Source organism: Spermophilus citellus, assembly GCF_964194105.1.
Source record: "Spermophilus citellus genome assembly, chromosome: 8".
NCBI lineage: Eukaryota > Metazoa > Chordata > Mammalia > Rodentia > Sciuridae > Spermophilus > Spermophilus citellus.
In genome coordinates this window covers 57,625,160-57,642,003 of record NC_138189.1, presented here as the reverse complement: position 1 = coordinate 57,642,003, position 16,844 = coordinate 57,625,160, and the positions used below count along the sequence as shown (strand labels likewise).

The 16,844-nt window shown below is 38.7% G+C and overlaps 1 protein-coding gene and 1 pseudogene across 3 annotated transcripts; both read left to right on the top strand.

The window, feature by feature from the left end:
* Positions 1–313: 313 nt before the first annotated feature.
* Positions 314–10,629, top strand: COX18 (cytochrome c oxidase assembly factor COX18). Of its 2 annotated transcripts, none has more exons than XM_081304456.1 (6): positions 314–819; positions 2,070–2,170; positions 4,574–4,737; positions 5,098–5,222; positions 7,251–7,358; positions 10,130–10,629. In XM_081304456.1, exons 1-6 carry the CDS (start codon positions 478–480, stop codon positions 10,301–10,303), a joined length of 1,014 nt encoding a protein of 337 aa, XP_081160582.1. In that variant the 5' UTR covers positions 314–477; the 3' UTR covers positions 10,304–10,629. The 2 variants fall into 2 exon arrangements, with proteins under 2 accessions (XP_081160582.1, XP_081160583.1); XM_081304457.1 differs by having other exon boundaries at positions 318–819; positions 5,101–5,222.
* A 2,233-nt stretch (positions 10,630–12,862) lies between these two features.
* Positions 12,863–14,503, top strand: LOC308654122 (prostaglandin E synthase 3-like; annotated as a pseudogene). Its single transcript has one exon. The product of its transcript is annotated as a prostaglandin E synthase 3-like (transcript).
* Positions 14,504–16,844: the final 2,341 nt, after the last annotated feature.

Sequence of the window (16,844 nt, the reverse complement as noted above, 5' to 3'; positions counted from 1 at the left end):
GCACTATTGTCGTACAGAATGTCTAGCGGAAGCAGTTGGATGCACGAAAAATGGTGAGGAACAATTTCTGGACGCAAAACCACATAGCAAGCAGAGTTCACTACCAATAACACGATTAGGCTTGGTGAAAACCAAGAGAAAGGCAAACGCAGAAGACTAGACTATAAAGTAAGCTCTCCCTAGAGAACACCCCGCCCCTGTCCGCAGTTCCGGTCGGGACCCCAGCCGCTGGAGCTCCTCCAGTGAGTTCCAGAACTGCCTAGTGCCGCGTGGGAAAGGTGGGACTTCCTTAACTCTTACGTCATCTCCAGTGCGACGCAAGACGTCACCGACTTGAATAGGAAGGTCAATCGGAAGGCTGCGGAACGGCGCGCACGGCTACGCCTAGTACAGTTGGCGCCTGCGCGGGGTCTGGTTTGAGCGGTGCAAATCGCTGGTCCCGGAGTCCCGCGACCTGAGCTCCGCTCCAACGTAGGCATGATGTGTGGGATGGGTGGTCGGTGGCAGCGGTTGCTACCTACCCTACAGCTGCGGACTAGGGGCCTGCCTCTTCTGCCATCCCTCTGGAACGGCGCCCACCCCCCAGCTCTCCCAATGTGGGCGGTGGCGTCAGTTTCTGCAGTTTCCCCTGACGGTGCGGGCGGCTGGTACGAGGCCCTGGCCGCGTCCGCGCCGGTGCGGGCCGCTGAGGAAGTGCTGCTCAGCGCGCACGCCGCCACAGGCCTTCCCTGGTGGGGCAGCATCTTGCTCACCACCGTGGCCCTGCGCGGCGCGGTCACGCTGCCCCTGGCCGCTTACCAGCACTACATCCTGGCCAAGGTGAGGAGCACCGAGCCGCGCGCATACTTGCTGTCGCCCTAGCAGTGGAGGTTAGACGTCTTCCTGGGTCTCAGATCCCGCTATGGTACCATAGTGTTATTGTTAGTCATCAAGGCCACTTTATTACTAAAAATTTTAAGTGGCATTGGATGTGTAAATATTCTGTCACAGGTGTACCTGAAATTTTCGTTTGTCCTCCTGGGTTTGTGCTCAGAGCACAAGTGGTTACTCAACTTGTTCATGATGAGACCAGTAAAGAAATGAGAATATTGTTTGCATGTACAAATGTTTAAGAACGAATTCTACTACTATGTATAATTATGCTCTGATAATTTTTTTCACACTACAAGCAAAAACTAAAGTCATCAAACATTACACTTAAAAAAAATCAGAAGAAATTGTATGGAAAAAACTATGTAACGTTAACATCTTAAAAAGTTTTATCAGGCAGTATGTCAGCGGCATCTTTGACCAAAGTATTCCAGCTTATATTTCTTATAAGGAAGAAACTACTAAGGTATCAGTTTGCAAACAATATCTTATCTTGGCACTTACCACCTGTAACAGTTTTGCTGTCACTTGACTTTTTAGGACATCCTTCTCCCTTCTGTGGTGTCAGTATAAAAATACCTTCATTTACATAACAATTTCATGATATGAAATCATATAACATGAGTTGAAATGCTTTGAAAACAAAAAGGGATTATTATTGTGAGATTTCATAAATATGGTTTTCATATTATTATAGTTAGGAAAAAGTTACTGGAAAGCAAAACAAGAAAGGTAGGGGCAGCAGCATGAAGGCAGTGAGCTTCTTTACAGAAAGAACACAGGGCAAGAATAAATGCAGTTTTTAGTTTTGGTTTTGTGGCTATCAGAGCATACTAAAAGCATATTAGTAGTGTGCTGTTTTCTCTGTTTACATTACTGGAAAATCTAGGGGTGAAACAGTAAAACCATGGATGCAGTTTTCATTTAATACTTACAATTCTGTGCTGTTATACCTTTTAAAAGTGAGGGAATAGGATTTTAGGGGTTAAATCCCTTACCTAGGATTAGACAACTAGATATACAAGCTGGAATTTGAATTTGTGACTAAGGACATCCCAAGCAAATTGACATTTTATGCTTAGATTTAAAGTTTTTTGACATAAACCACAATTTTAAAATGAAGGAAGAATAAAATTATGAAAGGTTATGAATAAGATCCTTTATGTGCTCATAACAAGTTCTACTTTTTCTTTAGCTAGGTGGAAAATTTGCAACCAGAAATAAAAAACATTGCCAAGCATCTTAATCATGAAGTTGCAGTTTATGCAAATCAGTTGGGATGGTCCAAGAGAGTTACCAGGTAAGTAATTTTATGCATATAAGACCACAAATTATCTGTGTGTGTGTGTGAGAGTGAGAGAGAGAGAGTGAGAGAGAGAGAAAGAAATGTGTAAGTGATGTTAATTGTTGGTTTGGGTAAATTTGTCAGGAAAGTAGTTCCTATTTCATATTCTAATAAATCAGTATGTGGCATGATACTTTTATATATTGAATAAAAAGCAAAGAAATAGAACAGCAAAGATAAGAGCCTACTCATGGTTTTTATTTCTGAGATAGCAACTTGCCCAGTTCTTCAAATCCTGAGTTCTTTTGATCCTTTCACCTCAGCCTCCCAAGTTCTAGGACTGCCTTATTCAGCTTTATTCCTATTCTTGAGGGACTCAAGCCCACTGAAAAAGGCCTATCATAAATAATGATGACAATGAATTAAGGAGAGTATAAAGAGTATGTGCAAAGAGATAGGGCATTGATGAAGGTTTTATGACATGAAGATACTTTGCCATTCTGTTGGAATATTGGTCCAGAAATTTGCAAATTTGACCTTTTTGAAAAGATACAGATAATAGACCATATGAAAGGGGACGTAGAAAATGTTAATGCCATAGTAGAAGCATTTACATAGCCATGGTGCTGCCCAAACCACTGTGGTGGTTCTATGCCTCTTGGAAAGCCCTTGTCCAAAGGTGCTTTACTGTGCCCAAGGATGTCTGTAGTCATCTACTGGGAACTAAGCTACTCGCTAGTTGATTTCCAGTCTTTATTAGACTGTAACAAAGTAGTCACCAGTTCACAGCAATGAGAAAAATAAGGGTTTTGTAGTATAAGTAAGTGTTGAATATATTGTTATTCATATATTTTATATAGATGTATATTTGCTATCTTTAATATGAACTTGTGTCTATATTTAGTGCAAAAAAGACCTGACATTTTAAAAAATTATTGTGATAGCTCAATGTTTATTTGATAAAAGTAGGCAAGCCTATAGTTTTGAAATTTTATCTTTCAGAGAAAATTGATTATTTTTGCCAAAAGCAAAAAGAACAGATTAATGACTATTCACCTGGGTTATGAACACAGCCTAGATTGTGGCACCTTGCTTTTGTCGCACTGGCAGGATGGTTGGCCTGATCCATCCTTATACAAACTGTTGACTTTGTAGGAAGACTTATCTGATGAGGGCTTCCTATATTTTTAGCAGTGTTGTGTTGGGAGTCTGTTAGGTTATATAATACTTCCAAAGCCATGCTTATGTGGAAGTCTGGTTTGTTGGATGACTGAAAGTCATTCAGGAACCAAAATGTGCAGGTGTCATTAGAGAAGTAACTAGAGGTAAAGTTAGAAAAAGAGAAAGGCCTGAATGTATTATCTTAATTCAATACTATAATTTGATTAAATTGAACAAAACTATTGAATGCCTGCCTTATACAAAATGTATGATATAGGAAGCTGGGTGTAGTAGTGCATACATATAATCCCTTTGACTCAGGAGGCTGAGGCAAGAGGATCACAGGTTGGAGACCAGCATCAGCAACTTAGTGAGACCCTTTGTCAGAATACAAAAAGGGCTAGGGATGTAGCTCAGTGATAGTGCTCCCCTGGATTTAATCCCTAATGCCATATGTATATAATGTAAGAGATTTAAAGATGAATAAAACCGAACACTTGCCCCTCAAGGAAACTAGACTTATGAACAGAAGTAATTAATGTGGTAAACAGAAAACAGATTGAGAGAATCTTCTCAAGAGGAGTTCACTGAAACATGGAGATCAATTTTATAGTCCAAGAGAATATACAGTACAAAATCATATAGCTACAAAAGATACAGAGATCAAGTAATAAGGTTTAGCCATGCACAGATTTGAGTAAAATGGACTTCCAGCTTTAATATTTCTGATATTAATTGTAATTAGACCATGTCAGGAGTGAAATTTTCTGTTAAAATTTAATTGACTTCCAGGCACAGTGGTGCAGGCTGTAATCCTAGCAAATCTAGAGGCTAAGGCAGGAGGATCCCAAGTCTGATGCCAGCCTCAGCAATTCAATGAGGCCCCAAACAGCTTAGCGAGACGCTGTTTTAATAAAAGATAAAATGGGCTGGGGACATAACTCTGTGGTAAAGCACCCCTACGTTTAATCTCCAGTACAGCAACAACAACAATTACAACAAAAGGGAAAAAAAATACTGAATTGGCTAAAGACCATCAGAGACAAAGCCTGTAGTCTGAAGGTGTCAGATTTATCACATTGTTAGGCAATTTTGTACATTGCTATAGAAGTTTCAGTAAAGGTTTAATTTGCCTGCACAGCATATCATAATTAAGACCCCTTTAACTGTAATCATAGCATGTGTGTGTTTGTGCTTTGGGGATGAAGAACTACCAACAGTCAAATGATATTATCCTTCCCTCTTCCCTCAAAATAGGCTCACTTATCTAAAGAATATGAGGAGGCTTGTTTCAGAGCTGTATGTTCGGGACAACTGCCACCCTTTCAAAGCCACTGTGTTGGTCTGGATTCAGCTTCCAATGTGGATCTTCATATCTGTTGCCCTCCGGAATTTTAGCACAGGGGGAGCACATTCAGAAGGTAATTATTATAGAAGTTCTGCTTCCCCAAATAAGTTCTTTAACATTTTTTTTTTTTTTGTACTTAGGAAAGAAAAAAAAATCATAGTTTTTATAATTACCATTTACTCTCTTTCTCACAAGGTATAGAATTTAAAATCTGAAGTGTAAATAGGCTAGCTCTGTTAAGAAAAATATTTTGTATTGAGTAAAACATAACAAAAAAGAAGAAAACATATTGTGAATAAAAATAACCTTTTAAAACCTTTAAAATCTCTAGTGTTAGGGGTACTTTATTAGAATTGTCAAGCTACTTAGGTTTTGTATACTTTCCTCTGCTATTTTTAAGAATTCTATTATTTGATTTATAAAACTGTTTCAGCAGGTTTTTCTGTTCAGGAACAATTAGCTACTGGTGGGATCCTCTGGTTTCCTGATCTTACTGTGCTGGATTCTACTTGGATTCTTCCTGTCTCCCTCGGTGTCACCAATTTATTAATAGTGGAGGTCAGTGATTTTAAGTGATATTTGTTTGACATTTAAGTCATTAGAACTTTTGTTGCTGCTCTTCTGACATCAAATATACATGTTTGAGTTGGTTCTGAGCTGCAATTGAGACATTAACTGAGGCCAGTCCCTTAACCTTTCTCCATCATAAAATTCTCATAATTAAAATAAGATCACTGAGTTAGAACACTTCCAAAGTCTCTTTCAGCTCTCAAAATACCTGATTTTAATACATTCAGTTTTATAATTTACTTTTGGTACATATATTAATTAAGATTCTTGATCAATCTGATTTTATTCCCACAATAAGTAGTATTTTGTGTGTATGCATAAAATGAAAATTTGTAGGTCAGGAACACAGTACCTGACTGCCATTTTCTTGCTAAATGATCTTAGAACTAAGTCATGGAATTTCTTTTACAAGATGAATTGAGAAAATACATAAATATAAAGTATGTCCTCTTGGTCTTCTCTAAGCCATTATCATGTGCTGCCTTATCAACAGTTTGAAGGCATGCTTATAATTTCATAAAGAACTCTTCTCAGTTGAGTGTGCTGGCACATTGCTATAATCCCAGCAACTCAAGAGGCTGAGGCAGGAGGATTGCAAATTCGAGGCCAGCCTAAGAAAATTAGCAAGGCCCTCTCTTGCTATTTTAAAAAATTTTATTTTTTAAAAGGCTGGGGATATAGCTCGGTGGTTAAAATTCCCTAGGTTCTGTCCACAGAAATATAGACATACACACATGCACACACACAAAGTCTTGGACTCAGACTCTGAATAGACCACACATAGAACTGGAAGAAACCTTAAATTTTCTTTTTGGTACTGGGGATTGAACCAAGGGGCACTCTTCCACTGAGCTATATCCGCAGCTGTTTTTATTAATTTTGTAAAGTCACTGAGGCTGGACTTGAGCTTGCAGTTCTCCTGCGTCAGGTCCCTAGTTGCTGGAATTAGAGACATGTACCACCATTACTGGCTAGAATTTTTTTACCATTGTTGGAATCTCACAGACCTCAGGTCCACTGATTCTTGGGAAATCTAAACATCTTTTTAAAAATATTTCTTGTATACTGTTTATTTATTTTTTCAAATGAGGAAAATGAAGATGATAAAGCCTAAGGTCTTGGGTAAAAATTTCTTGAGGAAAAACTTCATTTGTAGTATAAATATATTTCCTAAGAGCACCTAGCATAGCCCCTTGAATTGGTTGATAGTGAATATTTGGTATAAAAAATGTAGTGATAAACAAAGGTTAAAATTAATATCAGTGCTCTAGTCTTTTCCTCCATACCCTCTAATGACTAATAAAAGCTTGTTTTTATTTAATATACAATATGTGCTGGACATTTTTGTACACAATGTACATGAATTAACTCATTTAATTGTTAACCTTGACTATAATGACCCCATTTTAAGGAGCTGGGGGAAAAAGGCACAGAAAGGTTTAAAGTGTTGCAATGTTATTCAGCCACTAAAACTGCAGGGCTGCTGTCTGACCCTAGCTAGTTTGGTTCTGCAGTCATGATAATTACACTGTGCTTCCTCTTAAATAATTCACACATCGTAACTACTTTTCCTAGCCTTGGTTCTCCCCTTTACTCCATGTAATCAGGTCGCAAATCTATGAGGTATCTATTGAATGTATTTTCTATACCAGTCACTATATTTAGGTGGCAACAAATAAAGGCAATGATTTCTACACAGTTCATGTCTTTCAGGGATTCTTTAAGCTCCATTTAAGAATTCTGCATAATTGGGGCTGAGGGTGTAGCTCAGTTGGGTAGAGTGCTTGCCTCAGATGCAGAAGGCTCTGGGTGCAATCCCCAACATCATCACAAAAAAAAAAAAAAAAGAACAACTTAGAGTAGAGGAAGAATTCTGCATAATTATTAAGATTTTTTTTTTAAGAAAGATGATCAGTCACATAAAGTTATCTTAAAGCTTAAGTTATTTTAAAGCTTATCTGATATAATATGCATTGTACTAATCATTGTATGTATACATATATTCTCCTCCTTCAGATTTTTGCTGTACAGAAAATTGGAATATCTCGTTTTCAGACGTATATTATATACTTTGTCCGTGCTCTATCAGTATTGATGATTCCAGTTGCTGCAACAGTACCTTCTGTGAGTAAGCACCAGCATTGTGTGTGTCATGTGCTAAATCTTCTCCTGAGCTTAAACTGACTGGGATCTTGCCTCTTTTATTGAGTTTCCTCTGACCACTTGATCTCTTACTGATATGGTAATGTGTATGATAACTAAGCTACTCTGTTTTTATCACTAAGAAATTTGGACATTTCTTGGGATTGGTTAATCTTCCTTTATGTAAATATGTCTTAACTCTCCTACTAAATCAAACTCCTTTTTCCTGCCTCTGTTTTTTTAATCTTGCAAAGTATTTTGCATCATACCAAATATAGTATTTGCCCTATTTAATTAGTTAATATATTGAACTTTTTCTTTCTGTATAGACAGACTAAAGAAATTAGTTATATTACTTACCCTTTTAACAACATTATGAGAAAAGTACATTTGTCCTTATTTATACCTAATTAAACTTTTGATAAAAAATAAAATTTGTTTTAAGTTATTTCAGTCCTTTGTGTATTTTCCACAGATACTTTAAAGCTGTGGTAGGTAGCTCCATCTTTACTCAAAGCCAACACAGACCATTAAGTAGAATTTACTTGTTGCTAGTAGTTAGGGTTATATTAGCAAATATTTAAGTAATTCATAGTAGTTTTAGAAATTAGGAGTAATATGTTTTTTATATCAAAATGTGTTTTTTAAGCTATCACGTGAATATAATTCTGTCTTTAATCCTGTGCAAAATAAGTAAGGTTCCTCATCTCTGAGATACACATCATAATGTCTATGAGAATTACTGAAAAAGCATCAAGTACCTAGTGTAGTACTTTCTATATAATGGTAGTATTATAAAATATCCCATAAAAGTAGAAAGAATAGTACAAATTTCATTGCATTTATGGGAATAAACAATACCAGTTCAATCAGAGAAACTCCCCCTAATGAAATAAAATAGGAGCAGTGAAGTTTCAGTGAAGGATCAGATTCAGAGTAACACATCTAAAAAATAGTGTCTTGAGTACCAAAGCTTATTCTGTCAAACATAGGAAACCAAGAGTTAGGTAGTTTAGGGATGATGTGCCAACTTCTGAAGACAGTGGAGACCCACCTGCTTCTGTTTCTTTTTTTTTTTTTTTTCTTTTGTGGTACTGGAGCTTAAACTTAGGGGTGCTTTACCACTGCATCCAATCTTAAATCCTTTTTGTAAAATTTTTTGAGACAGACTCTCCTAAGTTGCTGAGACTGGTCTTGAACTTGCTATCCTTCTGACTCAGCTTCCCAAGTCACTGGGATTACAATTGTGCCTGCCTATCTCTGCTCCAACATCCATAGTCTGTGATTTCTCTCCCTAAGGCTACAGGATGATCATGATGACTTCTAGAGCTTGCTATCTTGCTGCTTTAAATACAATCAGCTCCTTTTAATAAGCATTGCCAGCTATCCCACCAAACTATTGTGTTTATATCTTAATTGTGTGGCCACACTTGACTGCTGAAAAGACTGGGAAGTATGTATAGACCCTCTCCCCCTCCAGATGGCAGCGTACCCAACTGAAAAATCTGGATTTTGTTGCTCAGGAAGAAGAGGGATTGATATTTACATGAAAAATTATAGTCAACGAGGTTAGGCTTAGGTGGTTTTCTGGTTGATGGATAAGTCAGATGATGATAGCTAATGTTTATTCAGTGTTGACTTTTGTGCCAGGCACTGTAAAATGGTTTAGGTACATTACCTCATTTAATTCTCCCAAAAGTGCAATGAGGTAGGTACTCTTTTAATCTCTACTTTGGTGCTGAGGAAACTGAGGCACAAGTAGGTTAAATAACTCCCAAGTTTTTACCTACTTATGCTGAGTCTTACCACACATCCAGGCTGTTTGGCTGTTGCTCTTAACTGCTATGCTAATCTACCTTTGATGCTTGTATTCTGCCCTGAAAGATTTATTTTGGAACAGATGCAAGTGCTTAACATAGGCCATATACTGTGCTTATTACCAACTATATGAAATATCTCATTTATTCCTCAAAGCAGTCTTTTGAGGTGCATTAGTTTCTGGCCTATTTTAGGTGAAGTAACTGAAACAAAGGAAAATAACTTATGAAAAGTCAGATAAGTAGCAAATAGGATCAAACTAAGGCATTTGTCTCTACAACCAGTACTGAACAACCACATGGTTTTGCTTGTGGGGCCTGACCCAATGACAAAAGTTTGGAACAGTTGTGTTGTATAGGAGTGTTTTGAGAGGCTGTAGAACTTGGTCATTGACCTAAATAAACAGTCTGGATGATAACAAAAAAGAAAGATGCAGCTAATGCTGAAGCTCTCTCAAGAAGGCAGAGATAATGCATTCCTGATTCCTCTGAAACATTGGTTATGGGGGAATATTTGGGAAGATAAATGAGTACATGGGGGAAAATAAGGTCTAGGGAGTCTTAATATTGCTATCACAAATGGCCAGAGCCCCATTTTTCGTATTCTACCCTCAATATATAATCAGTTTGTCAGAACCTTTGGTGGAGAAAAATATGCTTAATTGCCAAAGTAGGGGTGAGATCACTCCTGGGCCTTACCTGACAACTGCTTTCCGCCATCCACTTGATACCAAAAATACTTCTTTTTGCTTTTGGTTTTCCTTTCAACTTACTTTCTTATTAGATCCCTCACAATATATAATAACTGCACATATTAACTTGGTCCCAGTGTACTTTCATTTAGAGATTTATTTTCTTTTTTATTGCTTTTTTGTCTCTGGACTTTGTATCCTTCAAGAATGGACAAGCACTAATATCCATGTTCTCTCTTTTTAGTCAATTGTTCTCTACTGGCTGTGCTCCAGCTTCATGGGCCTTTCACAGAACTTGCTGCTGCGTTCTCCTAGATTTCGCCAATTTTGCCGAATACCGTTGACCAAGTCCAATTCAGATACTCCTTATAAAGACCTCTTTGCTGCCTTCTATGCCAAGTTCATTTCAAGAAAATGACATATTTTCCAATAATTTTGAAATGATTGTATCATTATGACTTTAATGTATTAAGTTTAAATATTTAGGTATTATTTAATTTGCCTTTATATAAAAATCATGAACTCTCTGAAAATGTATGGGTTAAGCTATAATCCAGATATATTTGACAATAATTAAAATCTTTGAAGTACTAGAAATGTAGTATGCTTAATTGTGAAAGAGTATGAGAATGAAATCTGTCCCAGTTCATAAAATTACAACTTGTTAGAGGTGTTTAGAGAATGGGATCCAATAACGAATGATGTCAAATTGTAAAAAAAAGTCCCACACATTAAAGTTTTGTAAAATAAAAGGATATAGTGAGATGATTCTTAGTATTTTGCATAGGGGCAGAATTACAGACTTAAGTTTAAGTGTACATTCTACTGGGTACAGTATCACATACCTGTAATTCCAGTTACTCAGGAGGATGAGGCAGGAGGATCAAAAGTTTGTAGCCAGCCTGGGCAACTTAGCAAGATCCTGTCTCAAAATTAAGAATAAGGCTACAGAAGGCGGGACGCCGCAGAGAAGCGATTAATTAGCAAGCAGGGAGGAAAGTGGCTGCCATTCGGTGGAACCCCGCCGGCCAAGCCCGCACTAACCCCCGGGCTGAGTACGGGATATCAGACGGGGAAGGAAGCGATACAGTCCCGTCCCCCACAACGGAAACTCCACCAAGGCAATCAGCGGCCACCATCTTGGAGAGCTGAAGTATCCACCGCCACTCTCCGACAGACTGCAACAATAAAACAGGTCTGTGTCACTCAGCCCATCCCCCATACATCGGAGAATCCGCATAAAACCTCTCCTAGGCTTTCCGGGGGAGGGAGTATCAGAGTGAGCCCGCATAAATACTAGGGGAAAACTAGAGACACCTGACCTTCAACTCCCCCTCCCATCAGCAGCCAAAACGAAACCTGTCTAGCCAGCGCTGGGGGAGGGGCAAGCAGAAAAAAACAAAATGACAGAGTGCCGGGGATCTCAATAGGCAATTGTGCGACCCAGGAGATCCAGGCTGACTGATTCGCGCGGCCTGCCCCACGGCTACAGAAGGCGGGGCGCCGCAGAGAAGTGATTAATTAGCAAGCAGGGAGAAAAGTGGCTGCAATTCTGTGGAATCCTGCCGGATGAGCCCGCACTGACCCCCGGGCTGAGTGCAGGATTTCAGAGGGGGAAGGAAGCGGTACAGTTCTATCCCCCACAACGGAAACAAAACAATAGAGTGCCGGGGTCCCCAGTAGACAACCTCCACACCCAACAAACGGCAGGTCCAGAGTACAGTTTGAACTGCCGAGAGCCATCACTCAGGGGAAATCTGGTCTAGCAGGAGAAACTAGGGGACTAGAGGCCAGGCCCTCGTGACTGGGTGGCTGGAAACCGCAGGCCCGCCGGCGACAGCCCACTGCCCGCGTAACTGGCAGTAGGAGAACGCCTGCCCGCCAACTACCGACCGCTGGACTGGGTGCCTAGAGATCGCCCGCCCACCGGCGACAGCTGGCCCACTGCCCGCGCGACTGGGCGGCCAGAGTCCACTCCCCCGCCGCGACCGATCACCCGCCCGCTGCCTGAGATACTGGGCGGCTGGAGACTGCCCGCCTGCCTCGACGGGGAGCTGAAACCAAACAGAGACAGTCCAGTCACACATCCCCATTAGGACACCCCAGCAAGGAGCCTGGGGCCCGTCATAGCAGAGTAGTGACGTCACTGGAGCTCGGCCGTCGGAATTCCTTCCCAGCAGAATCCACGTTAGCAGGCACAGTTTAACAACACAAAGAAGAAACAACAGAGTAATACAGAACCAAAACAAATCTATAGAAGAGAGCAGAAACACGGCAATCAAATAGAGCTAGAAAGTAATGTGGACAACATGAGAAAACAAGGGAAAAAAGGAGTACAAACAATGCAGGACAACTTAATTCTACAGGAGGACATAGAAACATCAGAAGCAGGGATAGGGAAAGAACTCAAGGCATACCTAACTCGAAAGGAAAGGAATATTAGGGAAGACATGAGACAGCAAGTCCAAGAAATAAAAGTATATTTTGAAAATGAATTAAACAAACAAATTCAAATGGCAAAGAACGAGCTCTACCAGGAGATAGAGATCTTTAAAAAAAAATCAAACAATAATCCTAGAATTGCAGGAAAATATAAACCAAATTAAAAACTCAAACGAGAATATTACAAACAGACTTGATCAAGTAGAAGTCAGAACATCAGATAATGAAGACAAGGTTTATCAACTTGAAAAGAATATAGTCCACCCCTCGCTCGCACGCACACACGTTCATTCTCCGTCCTCGCGCCCCTTTTCCTACACTTTCCTCTTCTCCCCGGTCGAAGAGCCGCTCTCTTCGAGCGGTGCATTCTGGGGATCTAGGTCGAGTCCGCTGCCGCCGTCACCTAAGGAGAGCGACTAGAGGCCGCGATTGGGGAGAAAACGCCGGAGTCGCCATCGGAGAGGAGCTGATTCCCCAGCCTCCGCCGCCAGAGAGGCCCGCCCACCCATTCGCCTGTCCCCCTGCCCCGTTCACAATGCAGCCTGCTTCTGCAAAGTGGTACGATCGAAGGGACTATGTCTTCATTTAATTTTGTGTTGAAGACAGTAAAGATGTTAATGTAAATTTTGAAAAATCCAAACTTACTTTCAGTTGTCTTGGAGGAAGTGATAATTTTAAACATTTAAATGAAATTGATCTTTTTCACTGTATTGATCCAAATGATTCCAAGCATAAAAGAACGGACAGATCAATTTTATGTTGTTTACGAAAAGGAGAGTCTGGCCAATCATGGCCTAGGTTAACAAAAGAAAGGGCAAAGCTTAATTGGTTTAGCGTGGACTTCAATAATTGGAAAGATTGGGAAGATGATTCAGATGAAGACATGTCTAATTTTGATCGTTTCTCTGAGATGATGAACAACATGGGTGGTGATGAGGATGTAGATTTACCAGAAGTAGATGGAGCAGATGATGATTCACAAGACCGTGATGATGAAAAAATGCCAGATCTGGAGTAAGGAATATTGTCGTCGCCTGGATTTGAGAAAGAAAATTACTTCTTCACAAGATTTCATAATTGAGAAAATTCCTGAGTTATAGCTCTAAAGGCAGATGCTGTATTTGCCTCCTTTAACCCATTTTTCAACCTGTTTTTCCCCCCTTTTTAAAAGGCTTCACTAAGGGTTGATAATGTACCATTGTATGGGGCAAATTTAAGTCAGCTAAGGCACTATCCTTATGCATGAACATTTCCCAGACTTCCATGAAGCTGTTGAGGTCCTAGGCAATTGATAACAGCAGTTGTGATAAGTAAAAATATTTCACCTGTCTCCTTTACTTTATAATATAATTACTGACATGATAGGAAGCTCTCAGCTTAGGGAAAGATAACTAAATTTTAGGTTTTAGGATATGGACTCAAGAGTGGCTGAAACAAATTGGCTGACATCTTAAACTGATAACCTGCCTTTCCTCTGGTGTACCCTACAGGATTGTTACACTAAAGTTTATTTTTCAGAAAATTTACTGCATATGATTGTATGTAAGTGATTACTTGTCAGTGTTCCAGATGTATCTTAGCTAAAACTAGTGAATGCCCTTAACTTAGATGGTTTTTGAAGCCTATACATTTGGTATTGTTTGGCCCTTAAGCTTTTACATCTCTTAGCATGGAGGACGAAGAAAGCTGTACATTGTTGCTTGAGAGTCTGTACATTTAGACCAGATTTGTATTTGCACTGTCAGTATGGCAAATGAGTGAAAAAATGTTAATACACTATTGGATTTTTTTTATTTCTTTTTTTTTTTTTTAATTCAGCTTATCTGGCTGAAAACCTCAATTTATGTTCATGACAGTGGGGATTTTTTTAAATGTCTACATTCTTTCTAATAAACTGTTGGAAGACTTCTTGGCTGTCCTTTTAAGTGTCTGGTTTACTGTAAGTTCATGTATTTACCATTTACTGGAATTTGAGTTTTTATTTCTGAGGAAGAATTTGGGGCTGTTTTTCTGTTTGGGGAAAAAAAAAAAGAGGCTTGCTGTAATGTCACAGGAAACCTTTTAAAAGTTAATCTGTAATACAAAATTGTAGCTGAACTTTGCAGTGGCTGGAAAAGAAAGTGTTGTGATTTGATTGAAATAAAACTAAATCTGTTGTCCTCCTTTAAAAAAAAAAAAGAATATATTCAACACAGAAAAGATGCTTAAATCCCACGAGCAATCTATTCAAGAGATATGGGATGTCATAAAAAAACCAAATTTGAGGGTCATCGGGATAGAAGAAGGCACAGAGATTCAAACCAAAGGAATGGACAGCATATTAAATGAAATAATTCTAGAAAACTTCCCAGAGATGAAAGATGAAATGGATTGCCAAATCCTGGAAGCCTACAGGACCCCAAACATTCAAAACCATAATAGACCAACTCCAAGACATATAATTATGAAGATAGCCAATGTACAGAACAAGGAGAGAATATTAAAAGCTACTAGAGAAAGGAGGCAGATTACATTCAGGGGTAAACCAATTAGGTTAACGACTGATTTCTCATCACAGATTTTGAAAGCGAGAAGATCCTGGAACAATGTATTTCAAATGCTGAAAAATAATGGAGTCCAACCAAGAATACTGTATCCAGCAAAATTAAGCTTCAGATTTGACAATGAAATTAAAATCTTTCACGATAAACAAAAGCTAAAAGAATTCGCAGCAAGAAAACCAGCACTGCAAAGCATTTTGAGCAAAGACTACAAGAAGAGGAATTGAAAAATAGTGCCCAAAACTAACAGCAGGAGGTATCTCAGTAAAGGGGGAGGAAAATAACCAAAAAGTAAAACCAGCCAAACTAAAATAAATAAATAAAGAAACATGACTGGAAGTACAAATCATATCTCAATTGTAACCTTAAATGTTAATGGCCTAAACTCACCAATCAAGAGACATAGGCTATTAACCTGGATCAAAAAAATAAATCCAACAATATGCTGCCTTCAAGAGACTCATATGATAGGAAAAGACATACACAGGCTGAAGGTAAAAGGTTGGGAAAAATCATACCACTCACATGGCCCTCGGAAGCAAGCAGGAGTGGCCATACTCATATCGAATAAAATCAACTTTAAACCTAAGTTAATCAAGAAGGATAAAGAAGGACACTATATACTGTTAAAAGGAACCATCCACCAACAAGACATAACAATTATCAATTTGTATGCACCAAACAATGGAGCTGCAACATTCATAAAACAAACTCTCCTCAAGTTCAAGAGTCAAATAGAGGGGCTGGAGATGTGGCTCAAGCGGTAGCACGCTCGCCTGGCATGCGTGCGGCCCGGGTTCGATCCTCAGCACCACATACAAACAAAGATGTTGTGTCTGCCGATACTAAAAAATAAATATTAAAAAAAAACTTCTCTCTCTCTCTCTCTCTCTCTCTCTCTCTCTAAAAAAAAAAAAAAAAAAGAGTCAAATAGACCACAACACAATAATTATGGGTGACTTCAACACACCACTCTCGCCATTAGACAGATCCTCTAGACAAAAACTGAATAAAGAAACTATAGAACTCAACAGCACAATCAATAACCTAGACTTAACCGACATATATAGAATATATCAACCATCATCAAGAGGATACACATTCTTCTCAGCAGCACATGGATCCTACTCAAAGATAGACCATATATTATGCCACAAGGCAACTCTTAGTAAATATAAAGGCATGGAGATAATACCATGCACCATATCTGATCACAATGGAATGAAATTGAAAATCAATGATAAAAGAAGGAAGGAAAAATCCTACATCACATGGAAAATGAACAATATGTTACTGAATGATCAATGGGTTACAGAAGACATAAAGGAGGAGATGAAAAAATTCTTAGAGACAAATGATAATACAGACACAACATACCGGAATCTATGGGACACAATGAAAGCAGTTTTAAGAGGGAAATTCATTTCTTGGAGTTCTTTCCTCAAAAAAAGAAAAAAACAACAAATAAATGAACTCACACTACACCTCAAAAACCTAGAAAAGGAAGAGCAAAACAACAGCAAATGTAGTAGAAGACAAGAAATTATTAAAATTAGAGCAGAAATCAACGAAATTGAAACGAAAAAAAACATTGAAAAAATTGATAAAACTAAAAGTTGGTTCTTTGAAAAAATAAATAAGATAGGCCCTTAGCCATGCTAATGAAAAGAAGAAGAGCGCGAACTCAAATTACCAACATACGGGATGAAAAAGGCAATATCACAACAGATACTACAGAAATACAGAAGATAATTAGAAAGTATTTCGAAACCCTATATTCCAATAAAATAGAAGATAATGAAGATATCGATAAATTTCTTAAGGCATATGATCTGCCTAGATTGAGAAAGGAAGACATACACAATTTAAACAGACCAATAACAAAGGAAGAAATAAAAGAAGCTATCAAAAGACTACCAACCAAGAAAAGCCCTGGACCGGATGGGTATACAGCGGAGTTCTACAAAACCTTCAAAG

Coding starts and splice junctions, on each gene's coding strand:
- COX18 (XM_081304456.1), top strand. CDS start 478: ATGATGTGTGGGATGGGTGGTCGGTGGCAGCGGTTGCTACCTACCCTA. Junction 2,171..4,573: donor TGGTCCAAGAGAGTTACCAG/GTAAGTAATTTT, acceptor CCCTCAAAATAG/GCTCACTTATCTAAAGAATA. Junction 4,738..5,097: donor AGGGGGAGCACATTCAGAAG/GTAATTATTATA, acceptor AAACTGTTTCAG/CAGGTTTTTCTGTTCAGGAA.